Source organism: Alligator mississippiensis, chromosome 11 (genome assembly GCF_030867095.1).
Source record: "Alligator mississippiensis isolate rAllMis1 chromosome 11, rAllMis1, whole genome shotgun sequence".
In the NCBI taxonomy this organism is placed as follows: Eukaryota; Metazoa; Chordata; order Crocodylia; family Alligatoridae; genus Alligator; species Alligator mississippiensis.
This window is the reverse complement of record NC_081834.1, coordinates 46,558,176-46,583,581: the sequence shown is the minus strand read 5'-3', so window position 1 is coordinate 46,583,581 and position 25,406 is coordinate 46,558,176. Positions and strand designations below refer to the sequence as shown.

The 25,406-nt window shown below is 56.1% G+C and overlaps 1 protein-coding gene across 1 annotated transcript; it reads left to right on the top strand.

Annotated features, from left to right (window-relative positions):
* Nucleotides 1-8,634: 8,634 nt before the first annotated feature.
* On the top strand, nt 8,635-12,585 carry LOC132244024 (myotubularin-related protein DDB_G0290005-like). The gene is made up of 7 exons (XM_059714927.1): nt 8,635-9,601; nt 10,106-10,735; nt 10,989-11,119; nt 11,443-11,571; nt 11,909-11,988; nt 12,141-12,243; nt 12,343-12,585. Exons 2-7 carry the CDS (start codon nt 10,216-10,218, stop codon nt 12,583-12,585), a joined length of 1,206 nt encoding a protein of 401 aa, XP_059570910.1. The 5' UTR covers nt 8,635-9,601; nt 10,106-10,215.
* The last annotated feature ends 12,821 nt before the right edge of the window (nt 12,586-25,406 follow it).

Here is a 25,406-nt window from a genome sequence, read left to right as displayed (position 1 = left end):
TGGGGACTTGCACTGGAATCGCTCTGATCTCCACTATGGGAATTGCCCAGCTAGAATAACAACATGCCAGGCTTGGAGAGGAGTAACTGGCCGTTTTGCCGCCCTTGCTGCCTGGGCCCCAGGATGACTTCTGCTAAACATCTGCTGTCCTTGTTCAGCTCCCCCAGGTGGAGGCAAGCCGCACGGCTGGACACGGCACTGCAACACCAGCACCTGCCCGGCCCAACACAAGCAGGAAAGCCCCCAGGGTCTGGGTCCCTCCAGAGCAGGACATGTTTGGAGGGCTTGGGAGCAGACAGCAGGTGAGTGACTGTGAGGCGCTGGCAGAGACGCATCTGTTGCCATTAGCTCTCCTGTCTGGGCAGGTTGTGGTCCCTGTCCTGCACTCCCCTATGCCCTGAGCTGGCTGAATAGCCTTAAATGCTTGCACCAAAAGGCAAAACAATCCGTGGACACCCAGGTGCCCCAAGAGGCCAAGCATGGCCTCCTCCGTTTGCAGCATCTGGGCACCTCCCAGCACTTGAGCCTGCTGGGCGGAGCTATCGGCTGTAATTTAGAGATGGGGAAACTGAGGCAAGGCTATGGGGAGGATGTGTCCAAGACCACCCAGGGAGTGAATGGCAGAGCCAGGAATGAAGCCTGGCAGTTTTGCCCCCAGGCATGTGATGGGAGAAGGAGACGCATGTGGCCTTGAACTAGTGCCTAGGATCTAATAGTGCCCCATGTCTCCCCTTGTGTGAGGCTGCATTCAGGAGGGCCTGGCGTGAGCCCCTCTGGGCAGCACAGGACAGAGCCTGAGGTGCCTGCCAGGGCCCCGGGAGTCAGGGGGCTTCTGCAGATGACGTGGAGGACGGCAGGGGCTCCCCAGCACCTCGGGATCCCCTAGGGGATGATGAGGCTCCTTCTATTCAGCTGCCACGTCGCTGTGCTCAGGGCACTACAATGTGTTCCCTTGCAGGGTATCACCGATTTTGCTCAGTACGAGCAATGCTGCAACCTGTATAAAGAGCTCCTCCGAAGTAGTCGTGCCCTGACCAAAGAGCTGGAGGAGCAGGAGACTGCATTGCTGCGGCAGAAGCCCAGCAGGGACATTTTACGTCAGCTGCAAGATGTCATGAGGATGGTAGGACCATGGCCCGCCGTCTCTCCCACCCCCTGCCCTCCTGTGGGGTGGGTGGGTCTGAAGGCCTGCTGAGGGGTGGGGCGTGGGGCTGCTGGCCTGGGCGGGTGTTACTGTGTGTGCGAGGCCGTGTGTCTGTCTGGTGGGTTTTGTACACATGTGAGTATGTGGATGGGAAAGTGGTCTGCACGTGTGCCCTGGGATGAGCGTGAGTGCAGGTGTGTCAGTCGGGCAGTGTGTGCACTGGTGACAAGTGCATGTACGTGCATGTGGTGTGGCCAGGACTTGTGCATGTGTGAACCTGTGGGGGTGTGTGGTGTGTGTACATGCACATGTGCTCTGGGGACTGGCCTGTGGGGGTCTCTGAATGAGGGGTGATGTGGTGCAGCCGGTGCGGCCATGGGGCCTTGTCCCAGGCAGCTGCTTGCTGCTCCCTGTCCTGACGCTTCCTTTGCTCTCTCCTGCATCCCACAGAAGTTGCGTCTGGTTGGGGAGATTAAGAGCTATCAGCAAGGAATCGACCTGCTTCAGGAGAGTATCATGAGGAGGGAGCTGTGGCAACAGATGCGGGCCTGGGACAAGGGGCTGCCCCCAATCAGGTCTGTGTGGTCCTGGGCAGGACTGGAACAACCCGTCACAAGGGTCCATGGAGGGGCTCGGCGGGGCTGGCTCTGACAGCAGGGAGCCTGAGTCTCTCCCTACCAGGGATCCTCCTTCCCTCCCCCTCCTTGGCCCCTCACACCTTCTCCTCATCCTGGGCACCTCTCTTCTACAGGCTCACTCAGGTCCTCCCTTTCCACTGCATCCCTCTCTGAGTGCCTCCCTTTCAGGGACTTTCACCCCCACAGGTCTGCACGGCCCCCACTGCAGCCCCTGAAGGACTTGGGGAGCTGGGCTGCTTGTAGAAATCCATTTGCCGCGCATTGTCCACTGCTGCCCCCCCTCTCCCTCCTGACACCCCCGGGGGTTTCTCCTGCTCCAGGCTGACCGCTCCATACCAACCTGGGAACAAGACGCCACGAAGACAGCAATCAGAAAAGTTCCCAGAGCTGGAGGCACGGGGCAGCCCCTGCAGATGGCGCTGGGATTGAGAAGTGGGAACATGTGCTTAGATTAAGTTAATTAATTAAAATGATTTTTAAAAATTGAAAGATTTTATGTGGATACAGATGATTGAGTCCCTGCTGGGAAAAAAAAATCAAGAAGCTGTCCAAGTGTGGAAATACCCCATTTCCACCTGTTTAAGATGAAAAGTGATGTTATTTATGCCTGACTTTTCAAACCCATTTTGCATCTGGAAATAGAAAAGTCTTCTTCTGGGTCTGGTCTGTGGGGACATCCCTGAATCTGTACCCCCCGCAGCCCACTATGAACTGCGGGCTTGGCTGACACCCAAAGACATTGCTGGAAGAATATCCACAGACCCGGGTGGGCTCTGGGTCACGTCATGTTCCAACCCCGGGATCCTTCACCATGCCCATAACCAGGGGAGTGACCAACCAGGTGATCTCCCTCTTCAGTGTTTCTCCCCGGTGCCCCGTGCACCTGGCACAAGCTCCCTGATAAGACCCAGCCGGCTACTACGGGGGCGGCAGTAGCCGAGGAGACAGCAGAGGGGGCAGCAGCAGCTGATTCCCCCTAAGGTAAGAGGGGCAGAGGGTCAAGCGCAGCTGAGGTGGATCCGAAGGGGAAGCCCTTCGGAGCCCTCTTAGTTCGCCCGACAGGGAGCCGCGCTCCTGAGCCGCGCGCGGGCAGTGCGCAAACAGGCGCACTCTGTAAGGGTGCGCTGGCGTTTGCGCCAGCCTTCGCGTAAGGTGGGCACGAGGTAGCAGCCCAGAGGGGCACCTCCAGCAAGCGAGAGCAGTAGACGCAGCTCTGCAGACATGGTGCAGACGCGGAGCGCCGCTGCCAGGGGCCTCGCCCTGGCGCTGCCGCCTGCCATGGGCTCTTCTGAGGCCTCCACCCAGATGGAGCTCATGGCAGGGTCGGCGGTCCCTTGCCCCCCTGTCTGTGGGGGGGGGCTCAGTGGGGTCCTGAGGGTGGGCCTGGTGGTCCCCCTGCCTGTCCCTCCTGTGCCTGGCTTGGGGCCCTGGAGGAGCAGGTGAGGGAGCTCCAGGCTGAGATGAGCAGGCTGAGGGGGATCAGGGATGCAGAGGACGAAATGGATGCCTATCTCTGTTCTCTGCAGGCCGGGTGCCCACTCCACAGCCCCCACAGGAGACACGTCCAACGCAGGAGTGGCAGAAGGTGTCCTGATCCAGAGCTGCTCGGCCTAGAGTGGTGGCAGCTCCCCAGGTACACCTGGCGAACAGGTTCGAGGCCCTGGCGGCTGTGACGGAGGCAGACAGAGCAAATGCCTCCGGCGGGGATGATGCCACTCCCCACGTGACAAGGAATGGGCAGGGATCGAACACCGGCAGGAAAAAACGCCGGGTCCTCGTCATCGGAGACTCCATCCTACGAGGGCTGGAAGGTCCCATCTGCTGGCCTGACCCCATGATGCGGGAGGTCTGCTTCCAAAATAAGCCGCCTTTGCTGGAACTAGAGACCATTGCTTCTCATTCTCCTACCCAGAGAGATGGTGTGGACCTAAAAAGGAAATCCCTTCTACTTCTCCTACATCTCTGGATGTAGTCTTTCTGGACTTCAGCAAGGCCTTTGACACTGTCTCCCACCCCATCCTCATTAAAAAACTAGGTGTCTGTGGCATTGATGCCTACACGGTGAGATGGATTGTGAATTGGCTGAAGGGTCCTACTCAGAGGGTGGTGGTGGACGGATCATATTCGACCTGGGGGGGAAGTGGGCAGCGGAGTCCCCCAGGGCTTGGTCCTTGGGCCCGTGCTGTTCAATTTCTTTACCAGTGATTTGGACGATGGGATGAAAAGCAACCTGTTCAAATTTGCTGATGATACCAAAATATGGGGAGAGGTGAGCACATTAGCAGGGAGGGAGAGACTGCAGAAAGACCTGGATAGGTTGCAGGGGTGGGCTAACAAAAACAGGATGCGTTTCAATACTGACAAGTGCAGGGTGCTGCACTTGGGCAGTAGTAACCAGCAGCACACTTATAAGATGGGAAACTCCCTTCTTGAGAGCACAGAGGCAGAAAGGGATCTTGGAATCATCATTGACTCCAAGATGAACATGGGCCGACAATGCGAGGTCACGGTCAGCAGGGCTAACCGGGCCTCATCGTGCATCCACAGGTGCATCTCAAGTAGGGCCAAGGAGGTGATCCTCCCCCTCTATGCGACACTGGTCAGGCCACAGCTGGAGTACTGTGTCCAGTTCTAGGCACCCCACTTCAAGAGGGATGTGGACAACATAGAGAGGGTCAAGAGGAGGGCCACCCGCATGATCTGGGGACTGCAGGGCAGACGCTACAACGAGAGGTTATGGGACCTGAACCTGTTCAGCCTTCACAAGAGAAGGCTGAGGGGGGACCTGGTGACCATCTATAAACTCACTAGGGGGGACCAAAAGGGTTTGGGGGGACCTTGTTTCCCCTAGCACCCCCCGGGATAACAAGGAATAACGGCCACAAGTTGTTGGAGAGTAGGTTTAGATTAGACATCCGTAGGAACTACTTCACAGTCGGGGCAGCTAGGATCTGGAACCAACTTCCAAGGGAAGTGATGCTGGCTCCTACCCTGGGGGTCTTTAAGAAGCGGCTTGATGCCTACCTGGCTGGGGTCATTTGAGCCCAGTTTCCCTCCTGCCCAGGCAGGGGGTCGGACCTGAAGATCTGCAAGGTCCCTTCCGACCCGACTTCTATGATTCTAAGATTCAAATCAGGAGGTCCAGGTGCTCTCCACCCCAAGGTGCTGAGGGAATTGGCAGGGGTTATTGCGGGGCCCCTGGCACAGCTTTACAAGCACTTGTGGTGCTCTGGCCAGGTGCCGGATGACTGGAAGAAAGCCAATGTGGTCCCCATCTTCAAAAAAGGGAGGAGGGAGGACCCGGGCAACTATAGGCGCATTCGTCTTACTTCAATCCTGGGGAAACTTTTTGAGAAGATCATCAAGGAGCACATCTGTGACGGGCCAGCAGCAGGGTTGATGCTCAAGGGCAACCAGCATGGTTTCATTAGAGGCAGGTCCTGTCAGACCAACCTGATTGCCTTCTATGATCAGGTCACAAAAGCATTGGGTGCAGGTGTCGCGGTGGATGTAGTCTTTCTGGACTTCAGCAAGGCCTTTGACACTGTCTCCCACCCCATCCTTATCAAAAAACTAGGTGACTGTGGCATTGATGCCTACACAGTCAGATGGATTGCAAATTGGCTGAAGGGTTGTACTCAGATGGTGGTGGTGGACGTGTCTTTTTCGACCTGGGGGGAAGTGGGCAGTGGAGTCCCCCAGGGCTCGGTCCTCGGGCCCGCACTGTTCAATTTCTTTATCAGTGACTTGGACAATGAGGTAAAAAGCAGCCTGTTTAAATTTGCTGATGATACCAAGATATGGGGTGAGGTGGGCATGCTAGTAGGGAAGGACAGATTACAGCAGGACCTGGATAGGTTGCAGGGGTGGGCTAACGAAAATAGGATGGGTTTCAATACTGAAAAGTGCAGAGTGCTGCACTTGGGCAGTATGAACCAGCAGCATACTTATACGATGGGAAACTCTCTTCTCAAGAGCACAGTGGCAGAAAGAGATCTTGGAGTCATTATTGACACCAAGATGAACATGGGCCGACAATGAGAGGTCATGGTCGGCAGGGCTAACCGTACCTTGTCGTGCATTCACAGATGCATCTCAAGCAGGGCCAAGGAGGTGATCCTCCCCCTCTATGCGACACTGGTCAGGCCGCAGCTGGAGTACTGTGTCCAGTTCTGGGTGCCGCACTTCAGGAGGGATGTGGACAGCATTGAGAGGGTCCAGAGGAGGGCCACCCACATGGTCCGGGGACAGCAGGGCAGACCCTACGAAGAGAGGCTACAGGACCTTAACCTGTTCAGACTTCACAAGAGAAGGCTGAGGGAGGACCTGGTGGCCATCTGTAAACTCACTAGCGGGGACCAGCAGGGTTTGGGAGAGACCCTGTTCCCCCAAGCACCCCCTGGGGTAACAAGGAATAACGGCCACAAACTGTTAGGGAGTGGGTTTAGACTAGACATCTGAAGGCACTTCTTCACAGTCAGGGCAGCTAGGATCTGGAACCAACTCCCAAGGGAAGTGGTGCTGGCTCCTACCCTGGGGGTCTTTAGGAGGAGGCTTGATGCCTACCTGGCTGGGGTCATTTGAGTCCGTTTTTCTCTCCTGCCCAGGGCAGGGGGTCAGACTTGATGATCTACAAGGTCCCTTCCGACCCTACTTCTATGAATCTATGAATCTATGGACAAGATTATCAGACGCCTTGTTTCTTTCTTTGCTTTGCAAAGGTCAAGAGCTGTCAGGGGCAAGGTTTCTACCCCTGCTGGTGCATTGCATGAGATGGGAGCTGAGCAAAGGGCCAGGCTGCAGCCAATAAGAAAGACCAGGAAGAGGAGAGCGGTGGGTGCAGAGGACTAGCAGGCCTGGATGGTGTATCATGTAAACTGGTGTGCTGAACTGGTCAGGAGGGTGCAGCAATGGCCAGGCTTGCAGAGATGTGCTGTGTACTTCCTGGACCACAGAGGCCACCAGCGAGGCTGCTGGCTTGGCGAGGCAGGCTGTGGACATGCTGCTTGGGAGGGAAATACAGCAGTCTCATAACAGTCCTTACCCAGTAGTGCTGACCATCCTAAAGAGGTGCTTTGCTTTAGTTCCCATGCCAATACCTTCTCCCTTCCCCAGGCCCAGGCCCAGGATGACTTACCCAAGGGTCAAGCTCAGGTTTCCCATGCCAGGGCTCAGCTGTAGTCAGCTTGCTCAGGGGCTCCTGCCGGAGGCTGCTGGAGCAGCCTGGACTGGGGCAGGGGCCGGGGCTGAGATTTGGTTAGGGACTGAGAACAGGCAAGTGTGGAGCTGTCTGTCTGCTCGGGATGAGTAGGACTCCCTGTTAGTGCTGTATTGCAGTGGGTCGCCTCCTCCATGCTGCTAAGAAGCTGGATGGAGCCTGAGGGCCCCACTTGGAGTTGGATCCGGGACGTGTTTTGGCAGCAAGGAAATTTGCAGCAGGACCAGCGACGGGGTTTTGGGACTTCTAGGCCAGTCACTGGAGCCAGGCTGTGCGGGGTCTCCTGCAGGAGCAGGTGAGCACGGGTTAGGGTCGGGTTTGGGAGCAGGGTTAGGAACAGGAAAGGGATAGAGGTGTCTTCCTGCTTGGAGTTGGTTGGTCTCCCGGAGATGTATTTAGGGCACGGTGGGAGAGGGCAGCCCACATGCACAAGCTGGACCCTAGAGCACCCCAGCGGGGCATGGACCGGGAGAGCTGCCAGCATTGGGGTTGGCATTTTGAGTGGCAGGGGCCTTTTGCTGCAGGGCTGTTTTGGCAACTGGAGATGCATCGACTGGTGTCTCCCATGCCCAGGACAGGTCCTGTCATGAGGTATCCCAGGCTCTGATCCTGGGGTTGCTGGAGCAGCCTGAGTGAGGCTTTGGGGGCAGGGTTGGTGCATGGCCCTGTGCCTGGTCCCCGGTGTTTGTTCAGAGAAGAGAACACAGAGCAAGCCCAGGGAGCCCAGCAGGGGTTTCTCTGTGAGAAGGGCCCCGGTGCCGTGCACACTGCTCCATGCAGTGCCCGCCATGCCTGTTTCTCGTGTTGGCACTGGTTGAAAACAAAGTAGTTATGGTAAAGTGGGAAACTGGGCATTTCCTCCCCCTGCCCTCAAGTTGGGGAGCACCTGGTCTGTCCTGAGGGACACCCATACCCAGGCATGTGGACAGAGGCCCCAGGGGACATGGCGGTGCCGCGGGGGGCTGCGGCGCTGGGTGCGGGGTGGGCGGCGATGGAGCTGGTCCCCGGGCGTTGCCGCGGCAGCGTTCGTATCATCGCGGCGCCGCGGGATTCCAGGCAGTTGCCGGCGGAGGCTGGAGCGGTGCTGCCGGGCGCTCGGGGTCTGCACAGATGGGTAAGCCGCCTGCGGAGAGCGCTGCCCCTCTTGTGCCCCCGCCTGAGGGCAACGCGGGTGTCGAGAGGAGGCCTCTTGCCCCAGGGGTTGTCAGAATCAGACGTGAAAGAGCCGCGGGGCCGGCACCCTCCTGCTCCTGGACAAGGTGTCCCAGGGGGACGTGGCCCGACGGGGTGGGGTTTGCACCAGCCCCACCAGCGATGGGACCAGGAAGGGCAGTGGGACCCGATCCTGCAGGTTGTGTTCAGCCAAGAGCGGGCACCAGGTCTGTGCCTTTCCCTCAGGGGTGGTTTGTGCCTGTGTAAAGCCCGGAGGGAGGAAACGGATCTGAGCCCGGCCGAGCTGCCCCACCGCAGGCACCTGGAGATGGGGTTTCTCCTCCTTTTTGAAGAAGGGCAGAACTGAAGCACAAACCCAAATCAATTCATTTCATCCTTGAAATCACAGTCCAGGAGGATTAGTAAGAATTTCCTCCGTGTTCATGTGATTTAAATGTCCCGTCTTGTTTCTGTTAGTAATCATCAGGCGCCATTTGGAGAGCGACAGCAGAACCAGTTTCGTGGAGGATTTTGCTCTGCGATCTCTCAGCCCAGAGTGAGCAGGTCAGGATCGGTCCTTGGGCAACGCTGCTGGAGGCGCCGGCAGGGGTCGAGCTGGGAGGGGAGCGAGGGGCTCTTGTGCTTTCAGGCCTGTGGCCCGTGTCCATGGAAAAAGTGAAGCATCAAGACGGAGCCGACAGGACCCTGCCCTTGGCGTGAGGAGCTGAGTAACACTCCCTGCAGTTGTGTGTGTAGGGAGCAGGAGCTGGGCATGCTCTGGATGCCACCCCCTGCCGAGGCAGTGATGAGAAATGTTTCTCCTTTAACGCTGCATGTTTTATCTCCAATTCAGAACATCATTTCTGGCACCGGTGTCGCACCTCTTCCCAAAGCTACCCGGGACAGGGCTCCCCTCCCCGCCAGGATGGCTGGAGCACGGTGCACAGCCAGTGTGGACTGGACCCCGGTTACAATCCATTTAGAGCCAGCTGTCTTGATGGCGCAGAGCAGGACACATAGTCTTTCCTGGGTACCAACGCGCATGGAGTAAAGCTGCAGGCACAAGCCAGTAGCGCCTGTGATGTGGAAAAAGGCCAGCGCAGGGTGGCAGGAGTTTCTGTTGGATGGCAGGAAAGGGCCAGGAAGAGAAGATAAGGGAAGAAGAGGGATCCTGGCATTGGCAAGCAGGGAGGGGAAGGGGCAGGAGGGAGGAGAGGTGTAGTTTTGTTTTGGGGGAAGAGGCTGTGCCCGAGGATGGCTTCCAACAGGATGGCATAGTCCCTTTCAGGGATAGGCGTCCCCCCATCGATGGCAGCGACTGGAGCTTGAGGCGGCGAGGGACATCCATCGGAGGAGAGGCAGGAGACCTAAGTCCAGAGCCGGAGGGAGGAGTGCGGCGTCACCAGGGCCTGTGAGCACCCACCCAGCAGCGCTCCATCCCCGGGGCAGGTGAGGGGCCTGCAGCGCCGCAGGGGCTTCCCACCTCTGTGCAGGAAATGCAGAAATGGGCAGAAAATCCACCCCTGCAATGTGGGCACGCAGCCCCTGGTGCTCCCTCGTACCACTTCCAGTGGGGTTAGAGACATCCCCAGGTGCTGAAGCTCCCCACCCCTCCCAGCCCAGCCAGTGCTGCCCAGACTGAGCGTGCAGGGAGCCCCAAGCCGTGGCGCTGCTGGGCTCCTGCAGGTCCCAGGGAAGGGCCCCTGTCCTCCTCTCCTTGGCATTCCCGACTCCCAGGGGCCTCAGCCCATGGCCAAACATGTGCTGAGGGGAGGAGCAGAGAGCTGTGTGTCCAAACCAGCTGCAGGTCTTGGACCCTAAGACAAGGGCTCTCCCCACCTGCCAACCCTAGTGCCAGGGAGGCTGTGGGCATGGCTCTAACCAGGAGGGGGGGGAAGAGTGTGAAGAGGATGCTTTGAACCCCAGTTGATAATTGCCCCTGTTCGGTGCCAGGATGGACAGGCTGCGGCGAATGCTGAGGAGGAGGTCAGCTAAGGTGCTCTCCATGGGAGAAGAGAGCAGCAGGGAGCCTGGGCAGGAGGATCGGGGCCCCACCTGCCGTGATGAGGAGGGGCCCATCAGGGCAAGGAGCTGGCTGTGCCCCATCTGCTGCCAAAGAAAACCGGCAGCTCCCAGCGGCAGGGGAAAGGAGGGAAAGAAAACAGGCACCTCCAAGTCCAGATGGAGGTGGCCCTGGGTGCGCCTGGGCAGGCGGGAGCCAGCACCATCCCAGCACCAGGCACCCGAGGAGCCGTGCAGCTCCCCTCCTGGGTCATCGGGCAGCCTGGAGCCAGGCCCACAGCAGCCCCTGCCTGAGCCACAGCTCCTCCTGGGATGACTGGCACACGTCCCAGGAGTCCGGGAGCACCAGCCCCAGCACCAGCTCCTCTTCCTTCTCGGAGGAGGACCCTGAAAACTCCCTGGAGGCCCAAAGCACCAGCACAAGCAGCAGCTCCTCCTCGGAGGACAGCGATAGCTTGGAGGAGTCCAACACCACCACGTCGACCAGAAGCTCCTCCTCGGAGGACTCCAGTAGCTCCCTGGAGTCTGGGACCAGCCCGGCCCCCGGTGCCACCCGCACAGGTGAGGGGAGCCGCTGGGGCCGGAGGTCTCAGCACCTTTCACTAAGCGAGGCCACTTGGACCCTCCATGGGGCCGGGCAGGGGAATCCTGGCCAAGGTGAGGGGCTGAGCCGCACACCTCCCTGGCACGTCCTGGGGCAGACAGGGGACCCTAGTGCTGGTGGTGGGAGCACGACACCATCTCTTCCCCCAACACCCACTTCCCTTCCCCTCAGGGGCACACGAGTGACCTCTCCCCTTTCTTCTCTGTGCAGTGATTCCCAGCCCAGCTGGCGAGGAGCTGGAGGAAGAGGAGGATGAAGAGGAGGAGGAGGAGGAAGATGGAAGGTCCCCGGAAGAAGCTGCCCTCCTCCTTGTGAAGAAACACCTGCAGGACCCAGGGGAGGTATGAAACTGCCCCAGCGGAGCCGGCACCCAGCCAGTCCTCCATTCCCCCATGCGGCCCATGGCAGGAGGTCAGCCCCTGGGACCCAAAGCCCGCAAGGGGACACACTCAGCCCAGGGGCGCTGCTCGAGGTGGGTGTTTGTGAAGCCCCAGCTGGGTCCCTCCCTCCACGGACACTGCCCTGCTCTTTACAACGCCTGCCCCGAGGAGATGCATCTCAGCACCGTGGGGGCAGAGGAGGCCTGAGTCCCACAGGGGGTTTGGGGAGGAGCAGGAGGCCCCTGGCTAAGAGCCTGCTTTAGCCCTGGTCTCGCTCCTGGTAGATGCTGGACGGGAAGGACAGGCAGCGCTTCCTGCTGGCCATCATTAGCCTGACCATCGCTGCGGACCAAAGTAGAGAGGTGGCTGTGGAGCTGGAGGGCCTGAAAGCAGCCGTGCTGGAGAGGATCGTGGTGAGCAGCACGGGACAGTGTGGGGAGAGGGAAGGAGAGGAAATAGGGTCTCATGAGACCAGGAAGGATGGGAGAGGTGGAGCAGGATGAGAGGGAGAAGGGCAGGCGTGCCTGGGCCTGGGTGCTGGGCAATCCTGCATCTGGAGGGCAGGTGAGGGTGGGATCAGGAGAGGTTTGAGTGCCATGGTTGCAAGGCCGTGGGAGGCAGAGGGCCAGCCCAGCTGGGTGGGTGGGAGGGGGCTGGTTAGGATCCTGCTGCCTGCGCCTGCGGCACTGGGTGGTCTCCCGTGGGGGATGTGCCTGATCCTTACCTCCCCGTCCCCTTTGGGGCTCACAGGACCTGATGGAGACCATCTCAGTGGAGGCCGACCGAAAACACATCCTGGCATACAGCATAGATGCCATCCGCTGCCTCAGGTACGGGGACCTGTGCCCAACTGTCCTCACTCTGCCATGAGCCAGGGGGATCCCCATTGCTCAGCCCAGCTTTCCAGGGTGTTTCCTGCCCACCCCAGTGCCACCGGTGCCCCGCATAGCTCAATCTGACAGAGGCTCCTCTCTCGTCACAGTGACCCGAAGCTCAGCCTGGAGCCAGTGCTGGAGTTGCGCCTCCTGCGGGCCGCCGTAGAGAAGAGCTTCCTGGCCATAGGGCGTGAGACCCATCGAAACCAGGTAGGTCCCCCTGCCACTGCCATGTCCCACAAGCCACCCCCTGGCAGGAGAGGCTCCAGGATCTGTGGCACTGACCCTCAGGTCTGCCTCCCCTTCCAGGTCATGCAGCGGCTGTACGAGGAGTACCTGAAGGGCCTGCTGTGCTGCGTCTTGTCCAGCACCCCCAGCCTGTGCAAGCTCTACTCCATCTGGGAGGTGAGCACCGTGCAGAGGGGCTGGGCTCGGGCCGGGACAGCTCCTGCCCTGTGCACTGCAGCAAGCCTCTCTCAAAGGATAAGGAAGATGGTCAAGCCCAAGCTCGAAACTCGGGTCCTGAGGATGTTGCCAAGGCTGCTGGGTTAGGCGGGGCTCATGCCCATTGATCTTAACATCTTCCTCCCACAGCACTTCATATCGTGGATTGAGGCGCCGGATGCCCAGCACCGTGCACTGGGCATGAAGATCATGACCGGTGCCATTGCCTTTGTTGTGCAGCTCCTCCCACAATTTGAGGTCAGTGAGCCCCATCCCCAGCATCCTGGTCCCCTGCCTTTGCCAGCACGCTCTTGGGAAAGTGGGGTCAGAGCTGGACAAGGAGCTTCACTCCAGGGCCTCAGTGGTGCCCCCTGGCACTTTATGGGTCTCTTTTCCATGGCCTGCTCTGGGCATGGTGAGCCCTGGACATGGGGCCAACTAGCCCTGGAGCATGAGGCACCGGGAGTGATCCTGGGGCCCTGAGCAAGTCCCTGGGCTGCAGGTTCCCATGGGAAGAGAGGGGTGTCATGCTCTGGCACTGTGGTCTCTGCCTTCCTGCCCTCCTGCTGGGTAATGCGGAGAGGTGGAGAGAGAGAACTGTGCCTGGGGATGTACTGGGGAAGGAAGGTGGTACATGCATGAACTCCGTGCTCCTCTCCCCCTGCTTAGGGCTCCCCTGACATACCGGAGGTGGGGGACATGGCAGCCTGCCTGGGTCTTACCATCAATGACCCGGAGGAGACCATCAGCTGCAAGGCCAGGGCGTGCATGTATTTGTTCACTCAAATCCTCCTTCATCAGAGGGGTAAGGAGACCCAGCTGGACTACAAGGCTCCAATGCCAGCAGTTTCCCTCCAAAAGCCTGGTCCCAGGTGCAGGGCAAGATGCTTTGTCTCCATCTGTCCATTCCTGACCTGGGAACAACTCAGGGTGTCAGCGTTAATGATTTGGGCCTCTTCACCTCAGCGCCCAGCTGTGGCCCTGCAGCCTGTGCTAATGCACCCGTCCTGGGTGTCCCATTGGGGAACCTGGAAGCACATCCCCAGGCCCCCAGCCCAGACTGGTCCCAGCATGTCTGGTCCGTATTGGCTCCTGCCGAACGATGACCTCCCTGCTGGGGCCCTGCCCTTCATGGTGCCATAAGGGCAGCCAGAGCCCCACTGGGTGGACATTGAGCACCAAAGCTAGGATGGCAGCTCAGAGCCATGTGTCTCCACTTGTCTTGGGCCAAGACATGCGAGGGGCAGAGGAGCTGTGGTGCAAGCACCAGAACGATCAGAGCCAGGTCCAGAAGTACAGGGACCTGGCGAGAGTGGGAGAGGTGAGGATGGTGTGATGAAGGGGTGCGGATAAAGGCCTGGTGCTTGTCTCCAGCTGGCAGGGGTCTTCCTGCGGTGGGTTAGAGCCTTGCAAGTGTCCAGGGCGATGTGGTGCCAGCCCCAGAGATGGAGCCTGTGTGTGGGATGTGCCAAGCCTTGTGTTCTCCTGTTTCAGGGGCTGAGAAAGATCTTGCTGAAGGAGCAAAGGAGAGCTTTCCTGCAGAGGGCCCTTCATGCAGTTCACAATGGACCGATGCACATCAGCCAAGCTGGGCTAATCTTTCTGTATGCCATCCTGGGGGAAGCCGGCCGCTTGATGGGGCACAAGGTCAGCAGCCACGTTGGGGAGTGCGGGGAGGGAGGAGAGTGAGCTCAGGGCCCCTTGCCTCTGCCACGTCAAGTAGCTGTCATCCCATCACGACCTGTTGTGTGGGGACAACACGGAGCAGAGAGAGGTCACTACACACTGGAGTCTGAGCTGTGGCTCATGGCGGGGTCCATTTGCACCTCACAGACTAATTCAATTAGTGACCTGCCCCTGTCTGTAAGGTGGCAATCTCCCTTCCCTTCTGAGCAAACTGGGCTCTAGGAGAACGGGAGGCCTGCCAAGTGCCTTGGAGAAAGGCACTGCCGCTATACCCCATTGCCCCGGCCTGCCAGTACTCGTCTTCACCACGACTGTCTGAAAAAGGTCCCTCTGGGAACCTGCCCCCATTTCCCTAGGCTGTTACCAAAACCCCTTGGTCTCAGTCCAGTCCCTGCCACATGACCCCTCCCCACATCCCCCGTCCTTCCTGGGGGCAGCAGAGGCTCTGACTGGCTATTGTGCCGCTGCAGGAGAAAGAAATCCCCATCAGGGTCGTGAACAAGCTGTTTATCATCACTGGCTTGAAGGAGCTGCCTAAAGATCTGCAAGGGCACAGCCTGCTGGTCACCTCCTCCAGCACCCTCGCCTCTCTCCAGCCGCCCACGCTTGCTCCTGCAGGTACTGTCCTGTCCCCTCTGCCCCTGGGGAGCAGGGATCAGTGGGAAGGGACGGGGAGGTTCTTGGCCTAACACAAACCTGCTCCCTGCCGCATGTGGGCAATTCTCGCCTCTGCCCTAGAGAGTCCTGTCGTAGCGTCCGTCCTCCACAGGTCTTTCTTTCTTTCTTCTCAATGGCAGGGGCCTTTCCTCATGCCCTGCTGCCCCTGGGGAAAGCTCCCCTCTGCCCCGGGCGGCATGGGTGGGCCTGCAGGGTGTTGCCATCTTTCATGAAGGAGCCCCGGGACCTCTCCCAAGTGGCTGAGCCACCCCAGGACAGGGGGGACCCTCTGTCTCCTGTTAAATGCTGCTGTCACTCCCACAGTCGGAGACCTGCTTTCCCTTGCTTGTAGCTCTCTCAGCCATGGCCTTTTTGGGGCTGGGGTTGTCCATTCAGAGCATCAACCTCATCTTGAATGTGGCTGGGTAGTGATGCCTAAAGACGTTCAGCTTCTTCCAGGCAGGAGGCTAAGCACGGTCTCTTGTGTTTTCCCTCATTCAGACGTTCAGGCCTTTGAGTCCTGTGAAAGCTCCCAGTCCCCACTTCCTCACATCACAGCCTTGTATCACGATCCCAATGCATGGATCTGATCTTGTGCTGCTTTTTTTTACACTGCGTAGCAACACCTGCAGACCACCTCCACCCTGACAGCACCTCCCTGAGCGAAGACGACGTCCCCAACCTCACTGGGAGCCTGACAGCTATGTAGAAAAGCTGCAACAGCGCTGAATATACCACACAAGTCACTGACTGATAAGTCATCATCCAGTCTGAGCTGCCGTCCACAGCCACTTCAGCCTCTGCAAGAGAAGCAGCCTGAGAAACCCTCATGGTGAAGAACTTGATCATCTTCTTCCAGCCCAGCTCTGAAAAAGGGCTGGGGAAAGACCAGGCACCACGAGTTTGTAGTGCCCAGGTTGCCAAGTGGAGGACGCTCTTGTTGTGTGGATGGCATCTTGTGACCCCTGCCTCAGGGCTTTGGCCGGTCGCCGTTTGGGGCCAGGAAGGAATTTTTTCCCCCTTCATTTATGGAACCAACTTCTGGGGGTTTTTCACCTTCCTCTGAGGCATCGGGACATAGTCAGACCATCCCGGCGTCTGTTGTGTTAGTAGCCTGCCTTTGAATCCATCGAGGGCCATTCAGGGAGTGAAGAGAGCAAAGGCATAAACCATGTGCACTGTTAAACATAGATTTAGTGTAATGTGTAATGTTGAAAATAGATGTTATAGAAGTTAAGAGTAGATGTAAGATAATAAAGTTAAGCTTTAGTTTTCTTTTCTTATAAGTGTTGGTGTTCATCTCATATTCCTGTGTGAAATACAAGCTCATGACATGCAAGGAAAGAAAGAAGACAAGATGATCCACTGCTGTAGAAAACAGGGTCCATGACACACAGGAGAAACCTGGCATGTTTAGCTCAGAAAGTCAAGGTTGAGCTGTCTGAGAAGCTGCTAATATTGTTCAATGAGTCATGCGTAAGTGGTCAGGGAGGTGTTTCAAGAAAGTTGCAATGGGAAAAGCTATCTCTGCTCCAGGTTGCCAAGGTGCTTTGGGTAGATGTGATATCTCTTAGGAGATATGGTTGGATAAAATGTTCTCTGCAAGGTTTTGGGGACAAACCCCCGCTGCCACAGCCACCAACCATTCTCCAGTTTGGTCTCTCTGTCAAGAGCAGAGGGAGAAATAGAAGAGAGATGGGGAGCATGTTGCAAAAGCAAAGACACCGTGGTGCTCAAGGCACTCAATGGGGTGTGAAAGGCCCAGCTGTGAATTGCTGCTAGTACGCAGGTTTCTCCAGAGTCTTTTCCTTGGAATCAGCAGGGCCTTTTGGTACCCAGCATATTTTTCTGGTGAAAGCACGCTGTACACAAATAGGCACTTAATAACAGGCTTATCTGAGTAGAGGGGGACAAACCCCCATACCCTCCATCCACGGCACTCTTCCAGACTAATATTTGGATGCCACCTGAGTTACCATCTCTCAGCAGATCGGTGTCAGCTCAGGGAGCCTCAGGGATTCACGCAACCGTCATTCATTCCCCAGCGCTGCAGCACACATCCATGGGGGCTGCACACCCTGCAGTTCAGTGGTGGTTCCTCACCTGCTTGTCCCACCCCAAATTTCTGGCCCCTCCAGGAGTCCTGCAGCCTCCAAGAAGCTCCTCCCTGAAGGAGCATTGGGAGCTACACATACCCCTCGGTGGTACTTGGAAAGGGGCTAGGGTGTAAGTACAAAAGGCTGGGGATGGAGTGGTGTGTCTTTCCCTGAGGGTATACAAGACATCTCTGGGGGTGAATGGGAAAAATTATGTAATGGCAGATTTAATGATCATTGTAATAATCCTTGGAATCGAAGGGGTTAAACTATAAAATGTATGCTGATAGGGTACGTAGGCAGCTGGTCAATCTGGAAGTGGGTGCGCAATAAGAAAAAGTTTGGGAACCTCTGTCCTAACATTAACACATCACGCGCGGCCTTCTAGTTTCCTCGGTGGGCCTGGGCCTGTGAAGTCCCCTGGTGTTCACAGTCCAGGGTTGTGCTCAGGCAGGTGCTGCTGGGGCTGTTCTGGGAGATGCCTGCACTGCAGCCCCTGGTGCCCAGCCCAGGGCATCTGGGCCTTTCTGCACTGGCTGGATCCAGCTCTCCAGGGCAGCCCGGTGCTGGCTCCTGAGCCGGAGAATCCTAAATTGGGGAACCTCTGCCCTACCATATTAGTGAAGCTTCTTGTTTTGCTTTAGCTGGAGGAAAATGCGTGTTGTGTACTATGTGATGACATGCCACGCTATCTGCATCGCACTCTTCCAAATCCTAGATCCACCCGTGCACTCGGGATCTTGTTCCCAGTAGCACTGGCAGGAGCTGACCCAGGTCCTAGGAAGTGGACATCCCTGGGTATGGGCAAGGGTGGAGATGTCCCAGCCTGGAGTGAATGAGGTGGGAAGGGGGAGCAGGCAGTGGGGAGGGAGGTGGCCAGCTCCAGCCTGGCCCAGGCCCCTGCTCTGTAGCCGGCCTGGCAAAGGCACTGTCCTGTGAGCAGCAGAGAGGAAAAGCCAGTCCCTGCCCCTGCCTGGTGTCTGCACTGCTGAAGAAAAGGGTTTTCAGCAGGGACAATTTTGGGAAGACTAAAAATACTAAGACACCCATATTCTTGCCATACAGCCCTGGCTTGAGTAAAGCTGGAAAGGCAAATGGGGGACATCTAAAGAAGGCAGATTTTGACTTAGATAATGCACCCTGCAGCAGGAGGACAGCAGGCAGCACTGCAGTGAGACGGGCTGTCTGGGCAAGGGGCCCTGGCTTTGCCAGGAGCGCAACCACCGCGGTGCCGCCTGCCCCCAGGCCAGCATGCTCCGCTCATCGTGGGAGATGTGCTGAACAGCAGAGGGGCTGCGTGGCATCACAGGGCAGGGCCCAAAGTGTGTAGGGAAGGTTGTGACCAAGAAATATCACAGGAAGGGAAGAAATCTGGTCAAATCAGGGCATGCCCTTGACTGAAGCCCCTTCAATTCCTTCCTGCCCCCACTCCCCTCCCCTTGCATTTCTCTCCCAGGCCAGCTGCAGAATAACTTCCCACTTCACTGCAGATTCTCCCTCAGGCCAGGAGACACCCTCCCCTATACTACTCCTTTTCAGTTACCCATTTTCCCAGGATCAGTGAGGTTTTTACCATTATTTCCAGGCCATTCCCTGATGGTTGGGATGAATCCCAAGTGGCTTTCAAAAGGTCCCGTGTGCAATGTGTCTTTGAGTGGAGTCTCGTGCCTTGCTTCACTCAGACAGAGAATTTAGGGCAGGCGTTTGCTTGTGGGTGGGAGGTGACATCTGTCTTTTCAAGGATGTCGCTTCACATCCAAATTGAAAAGCTGCAGGGAAATGGTGGCCATCTTCAATACGAGCAGGCCGTCTGACCCCAGACCTCGTGATGGGAACATGTAGAATAAAGGAAACCAGAGGCCTTTTGTGTCGGGAATGGAGAGATCTTGGCTAAAGCTAAGTGCGCTGCTTCCACTGAGACACTCCTGGCTTGAAAAACCAGGATTATCTTAGCACTTAAAATTATTTAAAAAAATGGGGCTCTTGTCCCTGTTTAAAGGTCTGTCTCAGGAAAGCCATAGAGTCGCACCGTCTCATTAGGGGTGACCGCAGTGAGTGAGGCCGTGGCTGCTCCCTAGGACACGTTACTGGGGCTGCACAGTCCTAATTGCGGTTGCCATTATTTCAGTGAGTCCTGGGCACTTCCCAGGGTCTCCTGGGATTGCACTCTTTTCTACCATATGGGTCAAAGCAAGGGGCTCGCAATAGGGATGTTAAAATGTCTGAAGGGAACAAGAACGAGTCCTGTGCTAGCGACTGCCACCACGTGAGACTTTCCAATCCCTCGGCTGAATATTGTGCTACTCGTGATAAAACGAGTAGCCCCACTCAGAAGCTCTGGCTGTTGGGACTCACCACTGATCAAGTGATACTCAAAGGTTTTAGACAAATCTTTCCCCAGTGGATGCTCCCTGGGCTGAGTGGGTGGGACTGCGGTTGGGGGAGCAGATGCGGAGAAAGGGAGTCTCAATCTTTCGGGGATGATGGCCTTTGAGGAGGTGGCCGTATAGGTCACTGAGGGGCAGTGGGCTCTGGCGGACCCCAGGCACAAAGCCCGCTACATGGACATCCTGCTGGATGATTATGAGACTGACTTGACTAGGTAAGAATTTCTGTCCCCTCCAACACCAGGTGCTAGGAGGTCTTCAGCACCTGCATCCGGGTTTTCTCAGTCCTCCGGCTCCTGAGATTTCAGAAGGACCAGTCCTGTGGTGCTTGGACACCACGTGAGAGACCCTGAGCTTTCCAGACACCCCCACCCCACCCTGAAGAGGACATTTATTGATACCGTGGAGATGCCAATGAAGCCTCGTCCCAAGAAGCTCCCCAGCGTGGTTGGGCTGTTGGCATTTCTGCAAGCTTTTTAGGCATGGTGCCTCCCCAGACAAAGCTCATTATGTCTCATAGGTGTTATATAGTCCTCTCTTCCCAGCACTGCACAGAAAGGGCTTGTGTCTCAGCTGGGTTAGGAAGGGGGAAGAGGTGGCACACATGGCCATGCCAGTCATGAAATGCTCCATTGTGTGGAGATCCCTGATTGTCCTGCAGTGGGAGCCACTTATCTAGGGAGACTCGGACACCCCCAGTTCCCTTCCACTTTGCTTCAGTGTGAATATCTACTCACGCAGCACATCGGGAGCCGGCTCTGTGCCACAGTAACTGCAGAGCCCGAGTTTTGCCTCTCTTCTTTCTCCAGAGCAGCATTTTGAACTCCCAAACCTGAGCTCTCTCTTGGCTGCAATGGGGGGGAGGAACTGCAGTGGAGGTAAGATTGCCAAGGCCATGAGGCAAGGGCAGTCCTGAGAGACCTCCACATGGGTGAGGAGTCACCTAAATGTCCAGAGAAATCACCCATCCCTGACCCACACAGCTGGATTCCCACCACAGCCCCAGGAGCTCTCCCAGTGCAACTTCACCCCACTCAGGTCAGGATTGGGCCCCGCAGCTGCGGTGTCCTCAGGGCAAGGATTGCTCACGGGTTCCCACCTGACACCCAGCTGTAGCTCCCCCAAGATGGAGGTCCGGAGGTGAATTCATCTCATTTTGTTCAGTCTGTCTAGCAAGTCATAACTGGGTCTTTCCACTTTCCCCTTTTTCCATTAGCAAAGGGGATGACGTGTGTCTGCTTTTTTCCCTCACTCCGTATCCTCCTGCACACGTGATGGAGCGGTGAATGAGAACAAGGAGGAGGATCCCCAACCACTGCATCTTGGGCAGGCAGATCCCTCTGGGTTGCTCTGGGTAAGAGCTAAAGAAGTTTCTCAAAGCCTTGAGCAGGAAACACCCTGGGAGAGGCAATGCATGCCAGACAAGCAGCTGGGAAAGGACCTGGCAAGGAGACGGGATGCAAAGAGGACCTCTCAGTGTCCCAAATGTAGGGAGAGCTTTGGTGGGAGCTGTCACTTGAGCAAGCACCAGAGGATCCACACGGGAGAAACCTGGGAAGAGCTTCAGCCAGGTCAGATCTCGTGATGCATCAGCGGATCCAGGCTGGGGAGAAACCCTGGTGCTGCTGCGAGTGCGAGAAGAGGTAAATGGAGCTCAGATCTGAGCAAGCATCGGAGGAGCCACTCATACGACGGACCTTATCACTTCCCTGACTGCGGTAAGAGCTTCAGCCACAGATCCCACCTTACTGAGCACCAGAGGTCCACCCCAGGGAGCAACCCTGCAGCTGCTCCATGTGTGGGAAGAGCTGTGGCCGACCACAGATCTTGCTGGACACCAGAGCTCCCCACGACTGAGATGCCCTGCAGGTGCTCCGTGTGTGGGCAAAGCTAGAGGGCAAAGGTCTCCCTCGTGTCCCACCACAAAGCCCACACCGGTGCGGAGGCTGAGGGAGCTCTCGCTGCGGGATAACGGGTCTGTGCACATCTGAAGCGAAGCAGGATGAGCCGGTGGGAGCAGCCGGGGAGGTGGGGGTGGGTGAACGTTTGGTTTGTCATGAGCAGGGAGCAGCTCTGGGAACAGAGGAGGATGCAGGGAGCTGGGACTGAACATCCAGGGTTATTTGGGCATCTGCTGTGACAAAAATGGTATCATTTAAGCAGCGGGACACCTACAAACAGCCTTAGTAGAAGGAATCTTTCACTTAACAGTCTCATTGTTTAAAGCAGTGTACAGCTACCTAAATGACCTTCTTACACTTTGTCTCAGGGCCCAGGGCAAATGCCTAACCCAGCTTCTGTTATCTATATACTGAACAACTGGTCTCAGGTGACTCTAATTTTCCAGTTGTTTTCTAGTGAAATCCTGAGACATTTACCTCTACAACCATTAACTGGGCTGGAAGGGCCCATAGAAATAGCCCTGACGTCGAGATGTTATAGTGCAGAGATCCTCAACCTCCAACCCATGGGCCCACAGCGCCCTAGGGCCCCAGCCCGCGGGGCTCCATATGAATTGGGAAATTTGGCGGTAGGGGAGCAGTGGTAATAAATGCAGCCACTCTCCCCACATTCCCAAATATCCAAACCCTGAGCCCCGTGCAGCAGGTTGGGGTCAGGGAACGTCCCCTCTCCCCATCCCCTGCATGGATGAGCCTGGGCCTTGTCTCTGCTCCCAGGCTGGATAGGACTGGACCATGCACCCTTTTCCCCATGGGGCCAGGCTGGGGCTGACTCAAGCCCCCTTCCCCCTTCCTCACATGGGGCCGGGTTGGGGCTCCTCAATTTGCATCTTCACTGACTGTCTTTCATGAACACATGGCCAAAAAAACCAAACAAAACATGGCCCTTTTCTACAGTCATGTCATCTCCTGTTGGTTGGGACGTGGTGACAATAAATAGTGCCACCCTGCCCCCTGCTGCCAAATTCCCAAACCCAGAGCCCTACACAGCAGGCTGGGGTCAGGTCACATCCCCTCTTTCCACCCACAGGATCAATGGGATTGGGGTTGGCTTGAGCCCCCTTCTCCCCTCCCCACGCAGGGCTGCAAGTCCCCTCCCCACCACGGTCTAGGTCTTGTTATGTATCATCTCATGTATGTCCTCTTTTCTACAACATGCTTTTCACGTCAGAACTATGGGCCACTTAAAAATAGTGACGCAGTATATTTAGGTACAAATCTGACTTACATTAAAAAAAGAAAAGTCTTTTCTGCTAAGGAGCCTTCTGTGGTCTTGTTGAGCCCCAGCTCAAGTCTGGGATCATGCCCGGTATGCAAAGGCCAATAAAGATACCAGGGGTGAAAGTACAAAGAAGGTTTATTGCTAGCAATAAAAGGTGCGAGCGGAATAATTTCACGTAACAAGCACACCAGATTACTATTTCTAAGCATCTTTTATACAGAAGTTTTCAAATCTTCACAAGCTTGCTTGTTTGCTGATTGGTTGTGAGTGACGCAAGAAGTTCTTTACTGAGCATGTCTCTATACCTGTGTTTTAGCCATGTATCTCATTTACATACATGTATGTTTCATTAGCATACTCTTTCCCCACCTAGGGGTGTGATTTTTAGTATTTTAATGAGCCCTTTTAACCCAGTTCCCTGTTTTTTCTTTTTGTTTCCAAGCCCCCTTTATCTAAGACTGTCTCCTCCTTATCATTGCAGATGGGCATTCGTCACATAACATTCTCTTCTGCTTTGTCTCCGAGTAGTGGTTGCTAGGTCACTCCTTACAGTCTTTGGGGCTTGGTTAGATACTTGCCAGTTTTACACAAAGTGCGCTGTAAAAGCGTGAGTGAAGTGAGATCAGAATCAGACCCTCATTATCATAAGATCTTTTACTTTTGCACCACTTTACGTAAGCAGCTTTCTTAACAGAAGACCCTGCCTATCCAAGAAGCAGAAAGGGCACAGTTACAGATAGCACAGTTCGGTCCATGCTCAGAACGCTGGATTTCCCTTCGGTGGGTGAACTCTGTAGCCCAGGTCGTTTGCCCTGCGGCCAGTGCACGTGCATGCCAGGATGTGCCTTCTCCAGGGATGACACCTGCACTACACTGCTCAGCTTCCAGCGCCACAGGACAAATGGTTCTGGGTGGCTTCGGCTGGTACAACCAGCTAATTTGGAAATCTAGGACAGGACAGGGTAGCTCACTTCCAGGGGTATGGCAAACAGCAGATACTTTTATATCCAGAAATTATATTACAGGCTCAAAAGTATACTACAACACCTAATCAGAAACCACACATCAAAAATACTGCACAAGAATACTGCTAGGTTATGGCAGGGTTGCTCAAGCTGCAGCCTTCAGAGACATTTCATCTGGCCCACAGGGCTCCCCACAGGTCAGGAAACCTGACAGACAGCAGGGCAGCAGTTGTTTGGAGCAAGGCCACACAATCCTCCCCTGTGGGCCCGGGCTGCCACTGGGCCACACACCTCATCCCACGTGCAAGGCAGGATCACAACCCCTTCTTCCTGCAGGGATGGGATGGGGCCAGGCAATGCCCCTTTCACCTCACAGGGCCAAGCCATGTCCCCTTTACCCCGCCACAGGACTGGGTCACCTCCCTCCCCACCACAATCCCCAGCTCATGGGGTGGGTGAAGCCCTCTTCCGCTCCTGGAGCACCAGGTTCAGGCTGGGCTGCCCCCTTCCCTGCACCGTGGCTGGGTGGTGGCTGCTGAGCCAGCCCCAGGCACTGGAGCAGAAACACCACCCTGCCCACAGTTGGACCGGGCACTGCACATTTGGCCTGCTGGGGAAAAAGACTGAGCACCACTGGCTTGTGGGACTCAACAAAAGTACAACTACAGACTCCCTGAGGGTCCAATACTATATCAGGCAAGGAAATGGGAATTTTGCTATTTGTTTCTCCATTTCCAAGATAACGCTATAAAAACATACTGCGGAGGAGTCCAAGTCAGACCTGCGCACTCCGCTGGCCCCACAAAAACTCCTTGTCCCTTGTACACTTCCTGAACCATCACAACTACAACAACCATCCAACCTTCCCACAACAACTATCTTACCTGGAATCCAAGACTACTCTGAATTTAAGATAACTCAGAATAATTAGCTTCTAACCATGGACTATGTAGGTATTTGTTATAACTTGCCATGTCTAGAATCAAGTTTTTGAAAGGTCGCTTTATATTCATTCCCTCCCCCCAAACACAGAAGCAGAGCAACCAGCACTGGCAAGGCTGCTTGAATCCTTCTCTCTGCCCTGCCAGCTCCCTCCCCCACCCCTCCTGCCCCAGCTGCCTGCCACCCCCGCCCCATGCCTGTGCACCCCACACCTGCCCTCATGGTACCTGTATCCCCTGCTCCCCACTTGCACCACCTCCTGCTTGATCCCCCTGCCACTTGCCCATGCTCCTGCCAGGCCCCGACCCCTGCCCTCTCCCAGTGGTGCCAGTCTTCTCCCGCACCTGCCACCCCCGACTCAGCTCCCCCTGCTGCCCCTCGAGAAACTAAAAGTCAGTCTAATTTGTTTTACTTTGGTATCTTTAGAGCAGATCAATTACTAAAAACCTGTCATTCAAACACTATTTGAGTTACCTGTTCTCTTTACAAAATGGTATTTTAAAGAGCTAGAGATATTCTATTTATGTCAGTGAAGAAATGTTCTTTTTCCTCTTGAATACAGGAATAACAATGTTCACTACAATTTGAAGAATGTGTTTCCTAGTGCTTAGGAGAAGTGTTTTGGGGTTACATTGGTCACCACACAAGTATTGTTCTCCACCCCACATTTTCTAATGATAAGACAAGCAAGACATTCAGTAACTAACTTCCTTTCCAGCTGAAGAACTCAATTGCCTTCCATGGGTTTCTTTTAATATTCTTTCAGTTAAAGTTATTTAAATGACACAGTCAGATTTAAAAGCAATAAGAAAGCGATGGAAGTTGGTGCATAAATCTACAGTAATGGTTTAGCTCCACGTGCTCTGGGCATCTATGGTTTGAACGCTGTATCTCTACTGCCTTCTTGCCAAAGCCAGACCGTGGCTGAGGAACAACCCCAGCAGCTCGCTCCGGGAACGAGGCAGCAAAGAGACCTTCACAAGTCCTTAGCACGTACCCCTGGCAAATCCATT